We start from the raw sequence: 25,822 nt of genomic DNA, 5'->3' as shown, positions 1-25,822 counted from the left end.
TCATTTCTTTTTAGCACTGAATAATATTTAATTGTCTGGATGTACCACCGTTTGTTTATACATTCACCTACTGAAGGACATCTTGATAGCTTCCCAGTTTTGGTAATTCGGAATAAGGATGCTATAAATATCTGTGTAGATTTTTGCATGGACATAAGTTTTCAGCTCCTTTGGATAAGTACCAAGGAGTTCAATTGCTGGATTATATGGTAGGAGTATGTTTAATTTTGCAAGAAACTGCTCAACTATCTTCCAATGTGGCTGTACAATTTTGCATTCCCAGTAGCAATGAATGAGAGTTTCTGTTGCTCCCCGTCCCCACCAGCGTTTGGTGGTGTCCGTATTCTGGATTTTGGCCATTTTGGTAGGTACGTAGTGATACCTCAGTGTTGTTTCCAGTGTGGCCATTAGAGGAGGTGAGGACAGCACTCTAACCCTTGTACGACGCTCTCCCCTCCCCCACCCAGGCGCTGCCTCCCCAGACTGTGTTTCCGTAGTCCCCTGACAGTTTCTTAGGGCTCTAAGCTTCAAAGTCTGCCTAAAGGGGAAGGAGTGCGGAAAGTTTAGGGTAGGATCTGAAATCCATCCGAAACGTCAGGCTGAGGGAAGTTACTCCTGGAAAGGTTTCTCAGGTGCTACTCAGGGGCCAGGCAACTTTCTGCCTTGACTCCCCAGAAGACTTTAGTAAGTGATACCACAAGCGGCAGAACAAAGGAAGGAGGTGCCCAGATGATAGGCTACTCCTGGTGCGTGAGGCGACTCTATTTTATATTATTCTACTTTTGGTAGCCAGACGCCAGTAGGAATCACCAGCTCCTTGAAACCAACGGCCCCAGGATTTTCGTTTGAAGCTTTCACTACAATGAACACATCTGGCAGGTGGTGGATCCTCAAAGACGGGCCCTGGAGGTTTCCTTTAAACGCAGAGATCTGCGACAAAGGTTGCCTGGGGCAGGTGTAAGACACAGATGGCTGGAGGGAGAGGAGCAGAAACCAGCTTAAACAGGAAAAGCAATCCTGATATGTTTAGGAAAGTTGATCTGGTGTGTTAACTGGAGTTTCAGGAAAAATCTGAAAGCTACTGGTTTACAACAGGAGTCCGACAAAGAGGTGTCCGGGCTCGGAAACCTCCTAGGGGATCGAAATGGATACACGGGTATTTGTTTCCAAAAAAGTTTAAAAGTCGAGAGTCTAGTCTCCAGCATGCGCGAGGCCTGCCTTCCGCAGAGCCGGGGTCCGAGCCTCTCAGCTACCTCAAAAACCCGGAGAAGGCAAATCCAGGCAGGCCCTGGAGTGCCCGGCGGGGGTGGGCTCCGGCCGCCTGCACACTGGGCATGCGCAGGGGGTGGACCGCCAGGTCGGCTTTGGGAGCCGTGACGAGTCCGGAAGCGCCTGCGGGCGCCCCTCCAAACGAGAACTAGTTTTGTTTCGCGTTCCTCGGACGGGAGCCCGTCGGAGAGAACCCCCGGCAGGGCCAACCCGACACTCGGCAGCACCGCAGCAATGTCCAGCAACAGCTTCGCTTACAGTGAGCAGTCCGGAGGAGGGGAGGCGACGGAGCTGGGTCAGGAGGCGACCTCAACCATTTCCCCCTCCGGCGCCTTCGGCCTCTTTAGCAGCGATATGAAGAAGTGAGGAGAAAGGTTTGGGGTGTGGGGACGGGACTGGGGAGCTGGTGCCCGGGAGGAACGGGCACCGAGATGGGGCTCCCGGGAGAGGGGTGGGGTTGCGCTGAGACCGCCCCGGAGCCGAGCGGTAACGTTTCCCGCAGCTGGATCAGTTGGGACTGGTGGGAGTTGTTGGGAGTTTGGGATGAGTGTGTGGAGGGGAGTCTCTAGTAGTTTTCAAACTTCAGTGAAAAAAGAACCATTTGGAGCCCTTAGGTGCTATCCCCAAAGACTCTGAATTGGTCTGGGCTGGGGCACAGGCATCTGAATTTTGAACAAACGCTTCAAGCTACTTTAATGTTTGCTTGATCACACCTGGAGAAATTCGCTCACTAGTGTGGAAGGAGTGTTTGGGGAGTTGAGAGGGAACGTGAGAGTGTGGCTAATGGGAAACTGTTCTGTGACCCTCGAATGCAGGAGCGAGGAGGTGTTTTAGGCACTTTATGAATGGACAAGCTGGTTTATACAGACATTAATGTTCTCGGGCAACGTCCTTTGCACTACAGACAAAAAAAAAAAACAAAAAACAAACCCCTAAAACAAAAAACAAAACAAAAAAACTACCCCAATCCCAAACACAGTAATAAGCATATGAGTAGAGAATATTTAGTGTTACTCTGAGCAAGTGGTAAAATTTTACAAATTAATAGTGTGAATTTTTTAAATGAACACTAAACAATGTATACGTGGTTTTTTGAAAAGTTATTAAGAGTAAAAAAAAAAATTATTAAGAGTATTTTAAGTGCCACCGAAAAGGGAAAGAAACCCCCCCCTGCCCCCGCATTGATTTTTTTGGGGGCGAAGCAATGGTTTTAACCTTACAGAATTCTGGTAACTTTGTATTTTATTGTAATCATTTTTACGTTTTTCTTTTTTTTAATCTCTCAGTACTAACTAAGCACTATGGTCACATAATAGGCTGACACTAGATTTATGCTAAATTAAGGTAAAGTAGCTGTGCTGGTGGTTTTGCAGTGTCAGAAAGATATATTAAAATTTAATTTAAATTAAATTTCAAATTTATTTTAAAAGACATTCTGGAAGGTGCTAGTAGTTGAAATTGGAATAACATTTTCACTGTATTAAGCTAACTGAAATCCTGTATGGAATGTGTGAAATAGAGTTTTTGGTTTGTTTATTTATTTGTTTCCTTATTCGCAGGTTAGAAAAGTTTAAAAGCAATATAACTAATTTTTCATTTTTCATTCTGTGTATTGAGATGATAGATTGTTCCAACAAGGAGCTTGTTGCAGCTCTGCTGTTCTATTAGCAGATGTTTCAACTGTTGAATTAACATATAAGTCTGTATAGGTCTGTTTTGCATGTGATATGCTTACAATTGATTTACTTTTATGTTTTGTGAACTTCTAAGATGTTTTTCTTTTAGAGTCTTTCATTTCCTATTTTGTCAGATTTGGGCCTGATTTGGAAAAAAATGTGTAGCTTTGACTATGACCAGTGCTATTGAGGTGACTGAGCATGTTGGATTTAAAATAAACATAGCTAACATTTATAGACTGCTTGTGCACTTGTGCACACTACTTTACATTTATTATTTCATTTGGTCCTCCTAACAACCCTTTGGCTGAGTGTGAGTATGGTTTATGGGAAACTATTCTGTGATGCTCAAGTGTCACAGAGGATCAAGGAGCAACCCAAAGGTACTTCTTTGATCCCACTTTGCGGATCAGAAAATTGGAGCACAAGTGGTTAATTTGCCCAAGATCACAAAGCTAGAACCACTGCACTGCCTGAATTTGAACTCAGTCTAATATTGGAGCCCATTCTCTTGAGCACTTGGATGTGCTACCTACTACTTGATGAAGTTTATTGTGCCTTTATTAGAGAATGCATACAACTCATTGAAAGTTTAAAACTTTGAATAGTAGTTGTAGACAGTGTATGACCTTGAGGCTTTCAGGAATTAGAAACATTTTGGCCATTGAATTGCAACCTAATGGGGTTGTACAGAAACAAGGAGACCCCTGTTCTGGAAGTGGTAACTTAATCTCTCTTGAGCTTGCATTCTCTCATTTATTAAAGGGTGATATTTCTTACCTTTTTTAAAACCCAAATGACAAAATTTATATAAAAAACTTAAAGCTTACCCTGTTCCTCTGCTCTAATTTATTTTTTTATTGAAGTATAATTGACATGTATTAGTTTCAGGTGTACAACGTAGGTAGGTAGTCAGTAGGTATTTTTATATATTGAGAAATGATCACCACAAGAAATCTAGTTAACATCCGTCACCACACTTAGTTACAGTTTTTTTCCCTGTGATGAGGACTTTCAAGATTCACTTTTTTAGCAGCTTTCAAATATACAATACAGTATTATTAACTATAGTCACCATGCTGTACATTACATCCCCCTGACTTATTTATTTTATAACTGGAACTTTGTGCCTTTGACTCTCTTTACCCATTTCGCTCACCCCCTCTGCTCTCATTTTCTTTCTTTTTTCTAAATTAATTTATTTATTTTTAAATTTTTGGCTGCCTTGGGTCTTCGTTGCTGTGCGCGGGCTTTCTCTAGTTGCTGTGAGTGGAGGCTACTCTTCATTGTGGTGCGCAGGCTTCTCATTGCAGTGGCTTCTCTTGTTGCAGAGCACGGGTTCTAGGTGTGCGGGCTTCAGTAGTTGTGGCACGCGGGCTCAGTAGTTGTGGCACGCGAGCTCTAGAGTGCAGGCTCAGTAGTTGTGGCGCACGTCTGCTGTCATTTTCGACGATTTATCAACACTTTGAAATAGTTTCAGGTTTGCAAAAAAGTTGCAAGAATAATACAGAGAACTACTCCTGATGGCACATTCACCAATTTAAAAAAATTGCTGCATTGCTTTATTTATTTCTCCATACACATGCAGACACACACGTATTCCATATTATTATCTCTTCTGATACATCTGAGAATAGGTTGTATACATCATGTCTCTTTATCTTCATACCTCAGTGTGTATTTTTTTAAGAACTGCGGTACTTTTACAACTGTAGTACCGTTATATTCAGGAAATTTAACATTGTAGTACAATCTACAGTCTATAATCCCCGTGTTGTCATTTGTCCCAATAAATAATTTTAATTTTTTTTAACATTTTTTTCTCTAGTACAGAATCCAGTCCAGGATCATGTATTTCGCTTAGTTCTCATATCTCTTTAATCTCCTTTAATATGGAATAGGTCCTTAGCCTTTGCCTTTCACTACCTTGACACTTTTGATGAATACAAGCCAATTACTTTATAGCATGGTAATCAACTTGTGTTTGCTGGTTCATACATACATTCATGTTATGTATCCCAGGCTACAGTACTACCTTCTTAGACTATTGTGTTGGGAGGCATAGGATGCCCATCTTCATGATGTTAATTTTCCCAGGTAAAGGGTTGTCCATTATTTATTTTTTTTCCAATAATCTATCTATGGAGGGGACAGATGGAGACCATGCAGATGTCTTGCTCTTCATCAGATTCACCATCCCCTATATTTAGCAACCATCAATGAATCTCTTCAACCAGTCTTTACCACAGTGTCTGCAAAGTGGTGATGTTCTAACTCCTTCCACTATTCTGTTCTTTGGCCTCTTATCCTAAAGCTCTATGTCCTTTTGATCCTTCACTAACCATCTCAAGGATGCCTAATCACTTCCTAGTCACAGGATTATTGATGATTTTTGTTTTCTGAATTTAATCCTATTTATCAATCTTATTTATTCCCTTCCCTTTTAAATAGAACTAAAGTTAGGGAGCTTTAAATGGTTTTATGAAAGCAGATTTTATACATCGTTTATTGGTTAATCAAGCCTGTGTATTAGATGATTGGTGTCAAGATTTGCAATTTCGTTATTTAAAAATGTAAAGAATTAATTTTTTTTTTTTTATTTTTTTTTTATTTTTGGCTGTGTTGGGTCTCCGGTTCGTGCGAGGGCTTTCTCCAGTTGCGGCAAGTGGGGGCCACTCTTCATCGCGGTGCGGGGACCGCTCTTCATCGCGGTGCGCGGGCCTTTCACCATCGCGGCCCCTCCCGTTGCGGGGCACAGGCTCCAGACGCGCAGGCTCAGCAGCCGTGGCTCACGGGCCCAGGTGCTCCGCGGCATGCGGGATCTTCCCAGACCAGGGCTCGAACCCGTGTCCCCTGCATTAGCAGGCAGACTCTCAACCACTGCGCCACCAGGGAAGCCCAAGAATTAATTTTTTGTAATCCTTTCCTTTGAGACTATTGTAAACTTTTATTGCTTTTAGTTTTTTCCTCAATTATTTTTCTTTTGTCTTAAACTCTTAACCAATTTGGCTGTGTGTGTATAATTTTAATATTTTTATTTCTGGATTAAACATTAATTAGGAATTAATTTCTAGAAGGAAACAGACAATACTAATGAATTTTTCTTAACAATGGTAAAACTGCTAAATTTCCAAATCTCTTTTCTTTTGAGAACATCACAGTGTATTAGAAAGAGCACTGGACCTCGAGTGAGAAGGCCTGGATTTAAGTTGATGTTTTCCACTTGTGGTGATGTTTCCTTGTTCAAGTTGCTTGATCTCTTCAAACTTCAGTGTCCTCGTTTCTAGAGAGGACTTGCCTATTTTGTGAGTTTTTCGTAAGATGGTATAGTTGAAAATGATTTCTAAACTAGAATATTAACTGACACTATTTAGGAAAGTTGTTGAAAGCTTCGCTGAGGTGGTGATATTTTAGGTCATAAAGCCTGGGAAGATTTTTGCCAGGCGGAGAACAGGAGGAGTTCTTCAGGCAAAGTATACAGAAACCAGGAGAGTTGCAAAAAAAAAAAAAAAAAAAAGGCATATTTAGATGAAATATGGATTATAGCATCAGCATTTAGAATTGTGGGTAGTAATTAAAGCATGGGAATGGATGAAATCACCCAGGGAGAATTTTTCTGGTTAGGAGACAAGGCAGTTTAGACAAATCGCTAGGGAACACCAACATTTAAGGTGTGAATGGAAGAAGAACTAGCTAAAGAGTGCTCAGAGGGGTAGGAAACCAGAGAAAGGTTAAAAAAAAAGGAAGCTGAGAGGAAAGTTGGTAAGAGGAAATGGTCGACTATGTTAGGAATTGCAGAGAGAGGGCAAATAGAATGAAGGCTGAAAAGAGGCCATTGGATTTAACAATGAATAGGTAACCAAGGTAGCAGTTTTAGTCCCTGCTGAAATTGGGGTGGACTTTTCTTTTGTTTAGATTCACAGAGCTGATTTAGACCCAAACAAAGAGCTGCATACTTTTGTGTCATACTACATCGTGTAAGTAGTATGATATAATCAGTACTACATCAGTGTATTTGCATTGCAAATGATAAGGCCTAGCTTACTTTTTTAACTTAAATTTTATGTATTGTCAGCTTGATATCAGCCATGAAAATTACATTACAATAACCCTTTAACCTTTAATATCAGTGTTTCTCAGTGAAATCCTCTAGGAATTTTACAATGGGGCTCTAGTTTGTGTATAATTACAGCAAATCTAACTTACCTCCACTGCTTTTTCTCCCTTTCAAGAGGGCATATAGAAATGTATCTGAATGAGAGCAACCTTCTTATAGGGATGTTTTTGAGTTAACTTTATTTTTAAAATTTATTTATTTATTTATTTATTTTTGGCTGCGTTGGGTCTTCGTTGCTGCACGCGGGCTTTCTCTAGTTGCAACGAGCGGGGGCTACTCTTCGTTGTGGTACGCAGGCTTCTCACTGTGGTGGCTTCTCTTGTTGTGGAGCACAGGCTCTAGGCACACGGGCTTCAGTAGTTGTGGCTCGTGGGCTCAGTAGTTGTGGCATGTGGGCTCTAGAGCGCAGGCTCAGTAGTTGTGGCGCACGGGCTTAGTTGCATCGCGGCATGTGGGATCTTCCCGGACCAGGGATTGAACCCGTGTCCCCTGCATTGGCAGGCGGATTCTTAAGCACTGCGCCACCAGGGAAGCCCTGACTTAACTTTATTAAAAGTAAAGATCAACCAGTCCTGTCGACCAAGAAAATGCAGAAGGCTGCAAGTAAAATAATTTATTTGGGGGTCTTAAGAATTGCAGTTCGAGATTGTACAGGGGAAGAGAGTCAGAGGCTTATAAAGATGAAAGCTACAAGGTTATTAAGTTGTCTGTCAAGAATTATGGTTGACCATGACTCAAGGAAGTATTTGTCCTTAAGGAACAGGCTGTCATGAGTTATTTTAGGGTAAGGGTCGGTTAAATATTTTGAGTTTCTGGAACATTGGGCAGATATTCTGGATACCTACATTAAGATAGTAAGTGGTCAAAGTTCAGATTCCATCCGGGCTGAGTCGTCCATAAGTCATACTTCCTCAGTGGCCTCCTGGCTCCATTTTAGAGAGCTCTCAGCAGTACGACTTCATTTTGATTTTCCTTTTACAGCCCCAGTTGTCAGTACCTTATTAATAGTAACACATTATTTTGTTTATTTTTGTTTGTTTTTGTATCTCTTCCAGTTTTATTGAAATATAATTCATATACAGCACTGTATAAGTTTAAGGTGTACGGCATAATGATTTGACTTACATACATCATGAAATGATTACCACTGTAAGTTTAGTGAACATCCGTCATCTCATATAGATACAACATTAAAGAAATAGAAAACATATTTTTTTTCCTTCTGATAAGAGCTCTTAGGATTTGCTTAAAAATTTTCACATATAAAGTATAGCAGTGTTAGTTATATTCATCATGTTGTATAGTACATCCCCAGTTATAAGACAAAGTAGTTACTTATAACTGGAAGTTTGTACCTTTGACTACCTTCATCCAATTCCCCTGCCCCCCCAACCTCCCTGCCTCTGGTAACCACAATTCTGATCTCTTTTTCTGTAAGTTTGTTTGTTTTTGATGAATAATTGACCTATAACACTATGTTAGTTCCTGGTACACAACATAGTGATTCAATATTTCTATACATTTCCAAATGATCACTATAATAAGTCTAGCTGTTATCTCTTGCCATACAAAGATACTACATAATTATTGGGGATATTAATCCTTTGTCACATCATTTGCAAATATTTTCTCCCATCCTGTAGGTTGTCTCTTTGTTTTGTTGATGGTTTCCTTTGCTGTGCAAAAGCTTTTAAGTTTAATTAGGTCCCATTTATTTATTTTTCTTTTATTTCTTTTGCCTTAGGAGACAGACCCAAAAAAATATCGTTATGATTTATGTCAAAGAGTGTTCTGCCTATGTTTTCTTCTAGAAGTTTTAGGGTTTCAGGTCTTACATCTAGGTCTTTAATCCATTTTGAGTTTATTTTTGTATATGCTGTGAGGTAATGTTCTAATCTCAGCTTTTACATGTAGCTGTCCAGTTTTCCCAGCTCCATTGTTGAAGAGGCTGTCTTTTCTACATTGTACCTTAAACTCTTGGTTGATGTCAGCCTGTAAGTAGGTGGGGCCCAGGCCCAGGGGGTCCTGGGGCTGGTGCCAGACTGCTGGTGAGTGGGCTGGGTCCTGACACAGCTGGCTGTAGGGCCTCGGTGGTCCCAGGTCTGGTGCCCACCCGCTGGTTGATGAAGCCGGGTCCAGAGCTAGTGCTGGCCTGCTGGTGGGTGGGGTGGATGGGATTGGCTGGCTGCTGGACCCGGGGCTCTTGCTGGCCCATTGATGTGTAGGGCTGGATATTGGGCCTCCTGGTAGACAGGGCTGGGTCCCAGGGCAGCTGGGGGTTCAGGGGTTCTATGGCAGCTGGCCTGCTGGTGGGTAGGACAGTGTCCCCCCCAAGCTAGCTTGGCCTAGAGTGTCCCAGGACTGGTGCTGACTGGCTGGTGGGTGGGCTGGGTCCTGGCACTAACAAGCTAGAGGGAGAATTCCAAAATGAAGCTTGCCAACACCAGTGTCCTTGGGAAATGAGCTCCCTAAAATGGCTGCCACCAGCATCTATGTCTCCAGGATATGTCCCAGTTGCCTCTTGCCTCTCTGGGAAGCTTTCCAAGATTAGCAAGTTGGTCTGACCCAGGGTCCTTTCAAATTACTGCTTCTGCCCTGGCTCCTGGAGCATGTGAGATTTAGTATGTGCCCTTTTATGAGTGGAGTCTCTGTTTCCCACATGAGTGGAGTCTCTATTTCCCACAGTCCTCTGGCTCTCTCCAAAGTAAGCCCCACTCGTCTTCAAAGCCAAACATTCTATGGGCTTGTCTTCCCGGTGCAGGACCCCTGGGCTGGGGAGCCTGATGTGGGGCTCAGAGCCCTTGATCCTTGGGGAGAACTTCTGCAGTTGTAATTATCCTCCTGTTTTTGGGTCCTCTATCTGAGGCTTTGGGTCTTGACTGTATTGTAGCTCTGCCCTTCCTCCCTGTCTTTCTGTGGTTCCTTCTGTGTATCTTAAGTTGTAGGAGCTCTTCTCTGCTAGTGTTCAGGTCATTCTCAGCTGTAGTTGCTCTATAAATAGTTGTGATACTGGTGTGTCCGTAGGAGGATGTGAGCTCAGGATCTTCCTACTCCACCATATTGGCCACTTCATCACACATTATTTTAGACATACTTTTAAGAGTCATTGTGTCTCCATATGAGGGTTTAAACTTTTTTTTCCCATTTTTTATTTATAATATTTAATTTTAATTAGGGTCTATACCATATTTAAAAATTTTTTTCATATAACAGTTTTATAGTTCCAGTTGTTCAAAGCTTGCTCTACTTTCTTTTTACTTTTCCTAGTATTTTCATTGATACCTTTATCTCATTCAGTCATTCTGTATTTTCATTTTGTAGTGACTCATTGAATATTTGTTGAATATTGTATAGAGGAATCTTTCTTTCACATACTCACCTAATATTACATAGTATAATTTATGTGAAGGTGCTTAGCAAAGTGTTTGGCTTATAATTTTGCATAATAAATGTTTTAGGTCTTTTACTCAATTGAATGATTCAGATTCTACTAATATTTACTGTTTCTTTAGCCAGCGTAGTTAAAAAATAAAGCATGACTGGATTCCGTGGACCTTATACAGAAGGAAAATTTAGTCTGGTATCCCTATTGATGTATTATTGCATTACCCTGAAGTTAATTGTATATAGTTCCAAAACAGCCATTTTCTTTATGTCATTGCTTGAGTTTTTGTTGTGGTTAGGGTTATTGACTTAGAATTGTCACATAAGTGTTGAATGAATTTTACAATCAGGATTTTTGAAGTCTATACCGTTCTTGAAAGGCATCTTTATTTATACCATCTTTAACTTTATTTATGTCATCCTAAAGGCATCTTTAACTATACCGTAAGTATAGTTAATTCCTCTGTGTTTTCAGCAGAAAAATAAGAAATAATTATAAGATCTTTATCTTGCCTTTAAGAATTTAGTTGGTGTGATAAGGCTAATGTGAACTAATACAAGTAATACAAGTATAAAATTAGTGTTAAATTGTGTAATAATTCTCAACTTTTCATACCTACCAAAAGGTATTTATTATAAACCTTTATTTTGTAAACAATGATTTACTGAAGAAAATGGACGTGCTGTAATTTTAAAATGTCAAACACATTTTAGTTTGAGATGCTGAAAATGTTGGCGCCCTGAGTTGTTAGCGTATTATGAAGAGGCACAGGCTCCTCATTGTGAGTTCCTTTCTCTCGTGCTCAGGAGTCCAGTGTTGCCAGTATGAAAATACACTCCATTAATGATTTCCATAGCATACCTTTGTCCTTGTCATCATCTTCAATTTCTGAAGATTAAATTCCCTTGAGTTCTAATAACTCCAGTTTTGGTAAGTGCTCTATCTTGTTAATTCTACTTAGCTTTTGGAATTTATGGTCACTAGATCTAATTATGGAGATGTAAACAATGTATTTGCCATGCTGTATATGTAAATTGGACCCTATTTTTTTTTAAATTTACAAAAGACGTATAAAATATAAGCAATTTCAGTGTTTTATTTTATTTTGGTTGCACCACATGGTTTGCGGGACCTTAGTTCCCCAATCATGGATTGAACCTGGACCACAGCAGTGAAAGTGCTAAGTCCTAACCACTGGACTGCCAGGAAACTCCCAATTTCAATGTTTTACTGATCTTTCACTAAGTAAATGTCATTTGTTCCAAGATGGCTGTTAACAAAAGAAGAAACTGGTTGTTTTTGTCTTCACATAAGTAAGACTGATAGTTCTACAAAGGGCTGACTCTACAGGTTAAGGATTGTCACTTTAGTGGTGCAGTAAGGTTCCTATAATTTAATTCTTGAAACATACTTGAAATCAAATAAGATTTTACCACATTGAACAAAAAATTGATGAAATACTGCAGAGTCCTACTTTCCAACAGATTATAAGTGTTCCATTTTATTTGCTTAGCTTGCATTTCTTCTTGGAGGAGAGTCACTTCTTTTTTTAAAAAATTTATTTATTTTATTTATTTATTTTTGGCTGTGTTGGGTCTTTGTTGCTGCACGCAGGCTTTCTCTAGTTGCGGCGAGTGGAGGTTACTCTTTGTTGCGGTGCACAGGCTTCTTATTGCAGCGGCTTCTCTTGTTGCGGAGCAGGGGCTCTTGGTGCACGGGCTTCAGTAGTTGCAGCATGCGGGCTCATCAGTTGTGGCTCGCAGGCTCTAGAGCGCAGGCTCAGTAGTAGGGGCGCACGGGCTCCGTGGCATGTGGGATCTTCCTGGACCAGGGCTTGAACCTATGTCCCCTGCATTGGCAGGTGGATTGTTAACCACTGCGCCACCAGAGAAGTCCAGGAGAGTCAATTCTGACTTTTACAATTTATCTTAAATACTCAACCAAGAAAATATTCATCCCTTGATATAGGATATGTTATTTTAAGATCACTGGTTTTGTGAAATCCAAGGAGAAAATATGGAATACTTAAATTCAGGCCTTACCATTAAATCCCAAGATGTGAGATATTACTTCTAAAATTATTTAGAATTTAGGGTAACATTACTAGAACTGAATGAGTAAAACCAAAAAAATCAGACAGATGATCAGTTGAAATGTTCTTTTTTACTGCAGAAAAGTTGCAAATGCTCGTGGAATGACAAATGTATTATAGTGGAATAATTTGACAGTATTGCAATTGTGTATATAAATGAACTACTGACAAAAACAAATTGCCTGCAGTCCAAATACAAAATTTAAAGTGAAGAGCCCAAAGTAGAATAATCAAGAAGGAAATGATTTTCCTATATTTCACATTATTGTGAATAACATTCTTTGGTTTGTGTACTTAAGGAAGACTTATTTAGCATGTCAGCTGGAAAGAGTTCATAGATCTACAAAAGTGAACAATTTATAGTCCATGTTTGCTTATTGATGGGCTGATTATTTGTACTGCTGATAGGAATTGACCTAATTAGAAGGCCAGTGTCTTTAATCCTGCAGCTGAGTGAGTTAACATGGCAGCTGGATAAGCGAGAGACTTATGAATAAGGCTGGTCCCAATATCATGGGTTGGCAGAGCTACACATCACCCAGCTTTACTCTAGAAATGGGTTAAAGTTTCTTAAAGCCTAGGTTAAGGATGTGGTCATGAAGAATGAGGGGGGAATTTAGTACTATGGGGGCAGACAGGTAAGGTGTAGAGTGGAAGGTCCGGTGCCAGATTGTGTAGGGCCTTGTAAGGACTTTGGATTTTACTATGAGTGTAAAGAGAAGCCATTGGAAGGTTTAGAGCAGAATGGGCATTTAGAAGTCAGTCAGTAACTATTAAGTGCTTGTGGTGTGCCAGGTATATTTATGTTTTCAAAAAGTTTGTGGTCTGTAGGATACTTGGGACCTGTTTATTCGTTTCTAATGTTTTTTTCTATAACTAAAAAAATATAGAAGTAACTTACTGATTTAACAAATACGAGTGCCTTCTTATGCTAGGTACTATTCTTGATGCTGGGGATTAATCAATCAGTGGACAAAATGCCTGCTTTCATGGAGCATATATTCCAACTGGAAGAAGATAGGTAATAAACAAGTAAATATATGGTTGGTCATTTGATGACAAGGAGTGCTGTAGAGAAAAGTAAGGCAGGGAAAGAGGATAGAGAGTTAAGGTGGAGGTTGGGTTGAGTTTGAAATAGCAGGGTCAGGAAAAGATCCTTGACAGTCCTACCTGGAGTACCTGAGGGAGTGACATGCAGATGTCTGGGGAGAAGTATTCAGTCACGAGGAATTGCATGTGCTCAGGCCCTGAGGCAGGAGAGTTTCTGACCTGTGAGCATCAACAAAGAGGCCAGTATGTCTGGATAGAGTGAATGAAGGAAGAGGGAGAACTTAGCAGATGAGGAGGTCAGAGAGGTAAGGGCCAGATTGTGTAGGGCTTTGTAAATCATTTTAAGGACTTGGATTTTACTCTGTGTGAGAAGGGAAGCCATTGGAGGGTTTTGAACAGAGGAGTGAGATGATCCACCTTACGTTTTTAATGTATCACTTTGTCTCCTGAACTAGGAATAGACTGCAGATCTGAGGCAGGGTGACCAGCAAGGAGACCACCACAGTAACCCAGGCAAGAGAAGGGGATGACTAAATCAGATTGGTGGTAGTGGAGAGCAGTGGTTGGACTCTGGATGTATTTTGAAAGTAGAGCCAATGAGATTTGCTGATGGTTTAGATGTGGTGTGTGAGGGAAAAAGATACCAAAGAAGGACACAAGGTTTTTTTGCCTAAACAGCTGGAAGTTTGGAATTGTTATCAAAATGAAGAAGATTGTGTAAAGAGGAATTTTTTAAAGGGGGAAGAGGTTCAAGAGCTTGAGCATGTTAAGTATGAGATACCTATTAGGCATCCAAGAGGAGATATTAAATAGGCAGTTGGATATGTGAGTCTGGAGCTTAGGGAGGAGGTAGGCTAGAGATATAAGTTTGGGAGCCACAGGGTTATAGAGGGTATTAAGTACCCTGATTGGGTGAGACATCAAGGGAGTGAATGTAGAGAGTGAAGAGGTCAGAGTACTAATCTCTGGGGCATTCCTGGAGCGTTTCTGTCTGATAGGGTCAAGTAAGGTGATTACAGTACTGACAAGTGGCTTTGGAATTTGTCACCTTGGAGGTCTTTGGTGACCCTGACAAGCAGGTTAGGTGCAGTGGTGGGGCTGAAAGCCTGACTGGAGTGGGTTCAAGAGAGAAAGGAGAGGGACTTCCCTGGTGGTGCAGTAGATAGGAATCCGCCTGCCAATGCAGGGGACGCGGGTTCGATCCCTAGACCAGGAAGATCCTACATGCCGCGGAGCAACTAAGGCCGTGCGCCACAATTACTGAGCCTGCGCTCTAGAGCCCGGGTGCCACAACTACTGAGCCCACATGCCACAACTACTGAAACCTGCGCGCCTAGAGCCCGTGCTCCGCAACAAGAGAAGCCACCGCAAGGAGAAGCCAGCGCACCGCAACTAGAGAAAGCCCAGGCACAGCAATGAAGACCCAACACAGCCAAAAATAAATAAAATTAAATCTTAAAAAAAAAAAGAGAGAGAGAAAGGAGAGTTGTAGTTAGTATGTATTACTGTATAGGGGAGCAAAGAAATGGAATGGTATCTGGAAGGGAATGTTAGGTTATGAAGAGGAAGGAGTAAATTGATGATGCAACAGGGAAAAGATAATCACTGGACTGATTTCCCTCTTTCCTTATAGAAAATTTAGCAAATACAGATTAGTTAAATAACCCTAATTTTAATACCCATAGAGTTAAAAAGATATAGGTCTTCCAGTCTTTTTTGCCTATATACTGTGTATTTTTAAAGCAAAGCTATATACTTTTTTAGTGTAATATTGTCATTTGCTTTTTTCACTTACTAATATGTGGAGTCTGTTCATTTCTTAAAGTGATAGTCCTTTTAGGGCAAATTGTAATTAAGCCACTATCTTGGAAGAACCACTAAACTATTAGAAAATAGTGTCTTGTTTTAAATGGTGTCTTGTATAGGGTGGGACCTTATTAATTACTAACTACAAGAACAAAGGGAATAACCTAACAGAAGAGTCAATACTAACTGTTACGTGTTAGCACTGACCAGGGCTTTCCACACATACCTGTATACACATGAGGCAGAGGGAATAGCATATACCTTGGTTTAGAGCTGTGTTGTTCAATACCGTAGATACCAGCCAAAGGTAACTATTTAAATTTAAACTAATTGAAGTAATTTTAGTTTCTGAGTCACACTAGCCACATTTTTATGTGCTCAGTGTAGCTAGCAGTTAACATATTGGATAATGTGGATAAAGAATGTCTCTTTCTGTCATCATAGAGAATTCTATTGGACACTGCTGGTTTAGATGCAAGGATTTAGGCCTTATTTAAAGAATAGGAAAAGTTCAGTATGGCTGGAGCACAGAGTTGGAGGGAAATTGGGACATGTGAAAGATGGTTGATAGATAGTCAGGGTCCATATTATGAAGGGTCTTGTATACCATGCTCATAAATTTCAACTTATCATAAAGGTTTGCACAGTAAGAAGCTACCAAAGGATTTTAAGTAGAGGTACAATGTGGTGAGATTTATATTTTAGAAAGATCACTCTGGCTGCACCTAAGTGTTTGGAATGGTCAGCTATGTGAATGGTGGAAGTATTCTGTGATATTGGAAACCCAGAAGATAGAGCAAGTTTGGAGTGAGGAAAGAAAGTGTTGAGTTCCGTTTTGGACCTGTTGAGTTTGATAGTTGGGTGTCCATTAAGCCATTAGGTACATGGGTGTGGTACTCAGGAGAGATACCTAGGTTGGAGATATAGATTTGGGAGTTATCAATTGATAGATGATTTTGGAAGCCATTGAGGGGAAGTTGTGTGATATGTGAGGAGAAGGCCAAGGAGGAATCTTTGTACGAAGTTAACACTGAAGGGAGTGGGAGAATTGAACCTCACTTAGAAGACCAAGAAGAGAGAATGAAGTTTGGGGAAACGCTTGAAGTTCATTATACAAACAGAGCTTTTGCATTGTGCTTAAGATTTAGGAAAAGGGTCAGACCCACTTCCTACTTCTGTAGGAGGAAGATGGCAGATAAAGTTGTTTATTGTGGTTTGCTGAGGCAGTATGGCATAATGCTTAAGCACACCCACTCTGGAGCTACTCTGCCTGGGTATGAAAACTTGTTACAGAGTTAATAAGTGGCACTTGGGCAGGTTACTTTACCACTCTATGCTCTTGGTTTCCTTATCTGAAAAATGGAGATGAGGATGATAATAGTACTTGCACTCACTGAAATATTGTGAGGACTAAAAGATTTAACATATGTAAACAGTTAACAGTGCCTGATACATAATAAGCACAATTATTATTAATACTATTTTAACACCATTAAGATCAATTGAGCTTCTTAAAAGTTTTGTTTTTAATATAATGTACTTTCTCAACTTAAAAGTTTAGAATCATTGTTAATTTTCACATTAACCATTGCTTTATGTTTTTAATTTTCAAATTATTGTTAAATTTGACAATGTTTTTCTAATTATATTTCACAAGTACTTGAAACTGCAAAATCATATAGTATCTTTAATGTGTACTACATAAAAATAAATGAAGTTAATAAGCACTAGGCCAATTCTTCTGTGTGGTTATCAAGGATTTGGGAATAATGATTATAGATAGTATAAATGAAAATATATATATTTGTTTTAAACTTTTTGCTTAACCATCAGTCTTGCTGATAGGTATTCTGTTGCTTTAAAGTTGTCTATTCGTAGAGAAGGAGTACATTTTTCCTAAAAGAAGAGGGACTTATATAGGTTTTGCTTTAACAGAAATTGAAGGAAGAGAGGGTTTCAGGAAGGAGTTAAGTGGTCAGCAGTGCCAGCTGCTGGTGAGTAGCCCAGTAAACTAAAGTCAGAGGTAGTGTTTCTTGGATTTACTGATAAGGTTGGTGATCATGGTGGTAACAGCAGTGTTAGGGAAAATCAGATTGCAGAGGATTGACAGGTGGGAGAGAAGTGAGTAAAGGAAGAGCACTTCTCCAAAGAACTTTGGCTTTCAGGGGGAGGAGATATGGGCTATTAGGTATTTGAGAATGTATATTTGAGAATGTGAGGGAGCAATATACATAGTTGTCTGTGACTAAGTAATTGCACTTTTCATTAGATTTAATCAAATTCTGTCAAAAATTTCTTCTTGAGATATGTTTGTGATTATTGAAAAGGTCACTGTAATATTGGCCCAGAATAATGTGAGCAGTCAGATAACAAAAGGAATACAAATGGCTACTGCAAACATCCTTTCTACTTTATTTTATGAAGAGGGTAGTTTTTGTTATATTTTTATTTGGCAGACAAAAAAGTGGGCCACCCTGGGTCATTACCCAGAATTTTTGTTGAAATTTTACCTAGGTCTTTATATCCAGAAGTCTGGAACACTTCTGAATATTTGAGCTCATAGCCTTCAGGGGCAGTGAGAATTTTACAAACACTTTGTATGTACTTTAATAAAATAAAAACAGATGCCTTATATTTAACATTACATGTTTTAGAAATGCTAGGGTTAATTAAAAGTAAATTAAAGAAAGTTAAAAATTCATAGTTCTTGTAGTTTCTGCCTATCTGTCAATATCAACAAGTATAAAATAACAGATTGGTTTTCCCAAGGTGATTGGATGCTTGCACATTTCTTTAAAGAGAAAATGTGGTTAAGTTCCTGGAAGTCAGAGATAGTTTTTCTTTACACACACACACACACACACACACACACAACCATCTTTCCTGGAATCTTGTACAATACTTAACAAATGATTTTGGATAATAGTGACCACAACTGATTTTTTCCCCCTTCTTTTCTATAGCATTCTTAGTATTTTAAAACTTTTCATTAATGTGGTAAAAATTATAAAAATTTTCAGTATAATCTGGTCAATATCATGTTTTATATTTCAAAAATTTAAAACCATATGTGGAAATAAATTAATCTTTTGAAAATGACAATAGTTGTTCAACAGATTGCAAAATTTAAATAATCATGTAAACTTCAGTGATTTGCATTTTTAGATTTTTTTTTCCTGTCAAGTAGGACATTGTAGGACCTTTTCTCTGTTTCTAGGTCTACATTACCTGCATCAGGAAACTTGACAGGGCCATGTGACTTTTTAATTATGATAAAAAAAATACGTAACATAAAAATTTACCATCTTAACCATTTTTAAGTGTACGGTTCATTAGTGTTAAGTATATTCACATAGTTGTCCAACAGATCCCCAGAACGTTTTCATCTTGTAACAGTGCCAAGTGACTTCTTAAAAACTGAATTTTTTACTGAGATTTTGAAGTGCTTCAGGGACAAAGCTGATCTAAGGTAGAGATTGCATATTGGTTTCCTCAATTCCCTATACAAAAGGCTGATCCAAACTCATCAGATGGAAAACTTGCCTTCTGTGGCCTTGGAAAGTTTTTTTTTTTTTTTTTTTTTAAGGATTTAGAAATTAATCTGGCTTTGAGTTGGCATATCTTATTAACATAGATGTAGAAAACTTATATTATTCTACTATAATTTATGAATTTCTCGGAGGAAAATCTAATACTAATAATCAAACTTGATGCACACACTGATTCTTTGGCATGTCTGTATTTATGCCCATCTGTTCCTGTGGCACCACGCCCATTATTACGGTGGCATGCCAGTAGCATGAGGCATGTGAGCCAACAAAGATGAATTGTTTGGATGGAATACACTATTCTATAATACTAATTAATTTTGAGCTGATGAATCTACATGAGGTAATGTTAACCAAATATAGTCAAAGTAATGTCAGTGAAAATAAAATTTATTTTGACTTATACAGAAGTGTATCACAGATGTTTTAAACTACTACTGAGAATAGTTAGAATTAGTGTTTATTATGGTTCCAGTGATCAGTTGTCTTTTCATAAAAATTTTGAATTTAAGAGAAAAAAGAATGCATCAGTTTTCTTGTGGTCAATTATAGATTAGGGAGGAAGTATTGTAGCGTCTTAGGCTATGGATTTTATACTAATATTATTTTATAGTTCTTGAAATGTTTTTTTTTTTGAATTTAAGAGAAAAAAGAATGCATCAGTTTTCTTGTGGTCAATTATAGATTAGGGAGGAAGTGTTGTAGCGTCTTAGGCTACGGATTTTATACTAATATTATTTTACAGTTCTTGAAATGTTTTTTTTTTTGAATTTTTGAATTTTTATTTTTTATACGGCAGGTTATTATTAGTTATCTATTTTATACATATTAGTGTATACATGTCAATCTCAATCTCCCAATTCATCCCACCACCACCACCACCCTCGCCACTTTCCCCTCTTGGTGTCCATACGTTTGTTCTCTACATCTGTGTCTCTATTTCTGCAGATGCCCTGCAAACCAGTTCATCTGTACCATTTTTCTAGGTTCCACATATATGTGTTAACATATGATATTTGTTTTTCTCTTTCTGACTTACTTCACTCTGTATGACAGTCTCTAGGTCCATCCACGTCTCTACAAATGACCCAGTTTTGTTCCTTTTTATGGCTGAGTAATATTCCATTGTATATATGTACCACATTTTCTTTATCCATTCGTCTGTCGATGGGCATTTAGGTTGCTTCCATGACCTGACTATTGTAAATAGTGCTGCAGTGAACACTGGGGTGCATGTATCTTTTTGAATTATGGTTTTCTCTGGGTATATGCCCAGGAGTGGGATTGCTGGGTCGTGTGGTAGTTCTATTTGTAGTTTTTTTTTTTTTTGTAATTTTTTAAGGAACCTCTATACTGTTCTCCATAGTGGCTGTATCAGTTTACATTCCCACCAACAGTGCAAGAGGGTTCCCTTTTCTCCACACCCTCTCCAGCATTTGTTGTTTGTAGATTTTCTGATGATGCCCATTCTAACTGGTGTGAGGTGATACCTCACTGTAGTTTTGATTTGCATTTCTCTAATAATTAGTGATGTTGAGCAGCTTTTCATGTGCTTTTTGGTCATCTGTATGTCTTCTTTAGAGAAATGTCTATTTAGGTCTTCTGCCCATTTTTTTATTGGGTTGTTTGTTTTTTAATACTGAGCTGTATGAGCTGTTTATATATTTTGGAGATTAATCCTTTGTCCATTGACTCATTTGCAAAAATTTTTTCTCATTCTGAGGGTTGTCTTTTCGTCTTGTTTGTAGTTTCCTTTGCTTTGCAAAAGCTTTTAAGTTTCATTAGGTGCCATTTGTTTATTTTTGTTTTTATTTCCATTACTCTAGGAGGTGGATCAAAAAAGATCTTGCTGTGATTTATGTCAAAGAGTGTTCTTCCTATGTTTTCCTCTAAGAGTTTTATAGTGTCTGGTCTTACATTTAGGTCTCTAATCCATTTTGAGTTTATTTTTGTGTATGGTGTTAGGGAGTGTCTAATTTCATTCTTTTACATGTAGCTGCCCAGTTTCCCCAGCACCATTTATTGAAGAGACTGTCTTTTTTTCACTGTATACCCTGCCTCCTTTGTCATAGATTAGTTGACCATAGGTGCATGGGTTTATCTCTGGGCTTTCTATCCTGTTCCATTGATCTGTCTTTCTGTTTTTGTGCCAGTACCATATTGTCTTGATTACTGTAGCTTTATAGTATAGTCTGAAGTCAGGGAGTCTGATTCCTCCAGCTCCATTTTTTTCCCTCAAGAATGCTTTGGCTATTTGGGGTCTTTAGTGTCTCCATACAAATTTTAAGATTTTTTTGTTCTAGTTCTGTAAAAAATGCCACTGGTAATTTGAAAGGGATTGCATTGAATCTGTAGATTGCTTTGGGTAGTATAGTCATTTTCACAATATTGATTCTTCCAATCCAAGAACATGGTATATCTCTCCATCTGTTTGTATCATCTTTAATTTCTTTCATCAGTGTCTTATAGTTTTCTGCATACAGGTCTTTTGTCTCCTTAGGTAGGTTTATTCCTAGGTATTTTATTCTTTTTGTTGCAATGGTAAATGGGAGTGTTTCCATAATTTCTCTTTCAGAGTTTTCATCGTTAGCGTATAGGAATGCAAGAGATTTCTGTGCATTAATTTTGTATCCCGCAACTTTACCAAATTCATTGATTAGCTCTAGTAGTTTTCTGGTGGCATCTTTAGGATTCTCTATGTAAAGTATCATGTCATCTGTAAACAGTGACAGTTTTACTTCTTCTTTTCCAATTTGTATTCCTTTTATTTCTTTTTCTTCTCTGATTGCTGTGGCTAGGACTTCCAAAACTCTGTTGAATAATAGTGGCGAAAGTGGAAATCCTTGTCTTGTTCCTGATCTTAGAGGAAATGCTTTCAGTTTTTCACCATTGAGAATGATGTTTGCTGTGGGTTTGTTGTATATGGCCTTTATTATGTTGAGGTAGGTTCCCTCTAGGCCCACTTTCTGGAGAGTTTTTATCATAAATGGGTGTTGAATTTTGTCAGAAGCTTTTTCTGCCTCTATTGAGATGATCATATGGTTTTTATTCTTCAATTTGTTAATATGGTGTATCACATTGATTGATTTGCGTGTATTGAAAGAATCCTTGCATCCCTGGGATAAATCCCACTTGATCATGGTGTATGATCCTTTTAATGTGTTGTTGGATTCTGATTGCTAGTATTTTGTTGAGGATTTTTGCATCTATATTCATCAGTGATACTGGTCTGTAATTTTCTTTTTTTTGTAGTATCTTTGTCTGGTTTGGGTATCAGGGTGATGGTCGCCTCATAGAATGAGTTTGGGAGTATTCCTTCCTCTGCAATTTTTGGAAGAGTTTGAGAAGGGTGGGTGTTAGCTCTTCTCTGAATGTTTGATATAATTCACCTGTGAAGCCATCTGGTCCTAGACTTTTGTTTTTTGGAAGTTGAAATATTTTCTTAATATACTCAACTTTAGAAGTTCATAGCAATATGATAAATGAGAAGAATGTTGGTTTCAAAACAAGACTCAAGTTTAATTCCTTGTTCTGCTCTTCCCTAATTCTGTGGTGGTATACTTGAAAATTGTGTTTAGAAAGCAATACCACTATCAGGTGGTTAAATAAGTTAATTATATGTCATAAATGGAAAGCATGTTAGTGGCTAGTTAGTAATAGAGAAAGTGTTTAAATCCCCCATTCCTATACCCCCCATGATAACCACAATGAAAAAGTTCTTGTGTATCCTTCTAGAATTTTTTTTTAAACTAAATGATAATACATATCCTATTCTCTATGTATTTTGCTTTTCCTTTAACATATCTTGGAGGCCTGTCCATATCAGCATATGAAACTATTTCCGTGTAATATTTCCCAGTATTACTTTTATTTAGTTAGTTCTCTTTTTGATGAGTATTTGATTGATTAATTTCACTTGTTATTGAGTGTAAGAAATACTGCAACATAAATTTTTGCATATTTGTATGAATTTATTTGTAGGAAAAATTCCTACAGATAGAATTGTTGGTCAGAGTTTATTGCATTTTTAATTAGGATAGATCTTATTAAATTACCTTAGAGATAGGTAAGGTAATTTAGTGGAGGTTTTCTCCCTCCACTAACAGTAAAGTCTGTTTTCCTTACACCTTTGCCAATATTGGGTACCATCAAATTTCATAATATTTGCCAGTCTTATAGGTGCAAGATGTTATTACACTGAGTCTTTATAATTGTCAGTGCATTAAGTCTTCCCCCTCATATTTATTGGTTTATTCTTTCAGTGAACTACTTTCAAATGTCCTTTGTCCATTTCCCTATTGGATCAGCTCTTACTGATTAGTTAAGGGCCCTGTGTATTTTAAGGAAATTAGCCCTCCTATGAGATGAATCCCAAATTCATTTTACCTGTTTTTTGACTTAGTTTATAGCAGTTATTTTTAGTGCAAAATTTAAAAATTTTCTGTGTTTATATTTATCAATTTTTAATGGCTTTTGAGACTCCCGCAATCTTTTAATATTTTACCGAAAGTGGCATCTTTGGTTTATGGTGCTCTTAAACAGTGATAAAGAACATTTGCCTGTTCAAACCAGTATTTTGTCTCAGCATCTATAAATCAAGTAGCTGAGTGGCTCTGTGACATTTCCTGTAAAACTTTAAGGATGAGTAGTCACATTCTAGAAGGTATTCCTTATATCCTAAGCAAAAGTAATATCTACTTCCTGTTGGCTGCCAACAGGATAAGTAGCTGAGGGTTTTGGTAAAGGGTTTGATAAATATGGAGATTTCTTGTGATATATGTATAGCATTATGGTTTTTAGAACATGCACAAATGGTATGCATACATGGAAGATGTATGCCTAGTTTTTAATCTTTGTTGGGGCCCATGACCGATGAGAATCCAGTGAAACCTTAAGAGTTTTTGTGTATCCCTCTAAGGAACACGATTAGCATATAGCCTATGTTCATTTATTCTGTCAACTAATATTTATTGTGTGTTTAGTGTACTTGAGAAAACAACCATAGTCTACATTTATAGACACTTTGTAGACCTTCTTTTGGGTCTTTATATATCCATGTTTTTTCCTGCCATAGTATCTTTGCAAAATTCCTGTGATTGGCTCCTTGTCATTTGAGATCTCAGCTTAATTGATCACCTTTACCCATAGAAGTGTTTTGTGATTGCCCAGAATTACTTTATTGTGTTACCCTATTTTAATTATTTGAATAGTACTTATTTTGTCTTTCTATCTTTATGTTTTCCTTCCCTTTCCCTCTCTCTTCCCTCCTTGCCTCCCTGTTCCTTCCTTCTTCACTCGTTTCTGTCATTCCCTGTCGCCTCTGTCCCACCCCACTGCATTCTCACTTAGAATGTAAGTCCCAGTACTTAGAACAGTTCATGGAACCTAGTAGATACTGAATAAATGAATGTGCTAGGCCCAGTGATAAGGGCTTTACAGTGATCTCATTAAGTCTTCATAACAACCTATTTGAAAGATACCATCCTTTAGTTTTGCTGATTTTTGTCTATTTTAGTTTGCTTTCTATTGTATTGAATTCTCCTCTTATCCTTTATTTATTTACTTGTTCTTTGAGTTTAATTTGCTGTTCTTTTTCTAGTTTCCTGAAATGGAAGCTTAGAATATTGATTTTCAGTCTTTCTTCTTTTATATTTCATTTAGAAATATAAATTTACTTTAAGTACTGCTTTTGCCATATCTCATGAGTTGTGAAATGTTGCAGTTTTATTAGTCAGTTCAAAATATTTTCTAATTTCCCTGATGATTTCTTCTTTGGCCTGTAGGTCACTTGAAGTGTGTTGCTTATCTTTCCAGACATCTGAGCATTTTCTAGTTAGTTTTCTGTTATTGATTTTTAGTTAGATTCCACATACCTTATATGATTTTAGACCTTTGAAATTTAAGATCTTATCCAGCGTATAGTCTATTTTGGTAAATGTTCTGTGTGTACTCGAAAAGAATGTTTATTCTGCAGTTGTTGGATATAGTTCTGTGCGTGTCAGGTTAAGTTGGTTATTTGTGTTTGGATTTTCTACATCGTTATTGAATTTTTTACCTGCTTGTTCTGTCTAAGTGAGGTGTGTTAAAATTGCCAATCATGATTGTGGATACATGTCTTTCTTCTATTAGTTCTATCAGGTTTTGCTTTCTTCTATTAGTTCTATCAGGTTTTGCTTTATAGATGGAAGCTATAAATTTAGAATACATACAAATTGCATATAAATTTTGAATTATTTTATCTTCCTTTGGAAATCATATCCTTTTATGTCCTGGCAGCAGATCCTCAGCAATTATTGGTCTGAAAACCACTTTTTTTCACCTTCAGTTTTGAAGGATATTTTCAGTGGTATAGAATTGTATGTTGGCCTTTTTTTCTTTCAGCTTTTAAAAGATGTCATTTCATTGTCTTCTGGCCTCTATAAAGTCTGTTGAAAAGTTGACTTTCAGTATTATTGTTGGTCCTTTTAAAACAGGGATTAGCAAACTATGGTCTGCCCATTTGTATAAATAAAGTTTTATTGGGACACAGCCATGCCCATTTACTTATGTATTGTACATAGCTGATTTTACTCTGCAATCATCAGAGACGGTATGGCCTCTTGTAATGCCTAAAATATTTACTATCTGGCCCTTTACTGAAAAGTTTTGTTGACCCTTTCCCTAAGGAAATGTCTTTTTTTCTTACATGCTTTTAAGATTTTTCTCATTGTCTTGATTTTCAGCAGTTTGGCTATGCTAGGCCTCGTGTAGTTTTCTTTATGTTTTTCCTGTTTTCTTAAGATTTTAAAATATGTGGGTTTACATCTTTCATCAGTTTGGAAAAACTCTTAGCTGTTAATTTTTTTTTAATATAAATTTATTTTTGGCTGCGTTGGCTCT

At 38.1% G+C, this 25,822-nt stretch overlaps 1 protein-coding gene across 2 annotated transcripts in view; it reads left to right on the top strand.

Annotated features, from left to right (window-relative positions):
• Window positions 1–1,341: 1,341 nt before the first annotated feature.
• The window catches only part of AP3B1 (adaptor related protein complex 3 subunit beta 1), a 258,068-nt gene continuing 233,587 nt past the window's right edge, over window positions 1,342–25,822 (top strand). For both annotated transcript variants that reach the window (XM_057541135.1, XM_057541134.1), the window contains exon 1: window positions 1,342–1,631. In XM_057541135.1, the coding sequence (XP_057397118.1) occupies window positions 1,504–1,631 (128 nt within the window). In that variant the 5' untranslated portion in view covers window positions 1,342–1,503. The remainder of the gene's footprint in view (window positions 1,632–25,822) is intronic.

Source organism: Balaenoptera acutorostrata, chromosome 2 (genome assembly GCF_949987535.1).
Source record: "Balaenoptera acutorostrata chromosome 2, mBalAcu1.1, whole genome shotgun sequence".
NCBI lineage: Eukaryota > Metazoa > Chordata > Mammalia > Artiodactyla > Balaenopteridae > Balaenoptera > Balaenoptera acutorostrata.
Note: the sequence above shows the minus strand (reverse complement) of the source record. Positions and strands in the feature narration are given on the sequence as shown.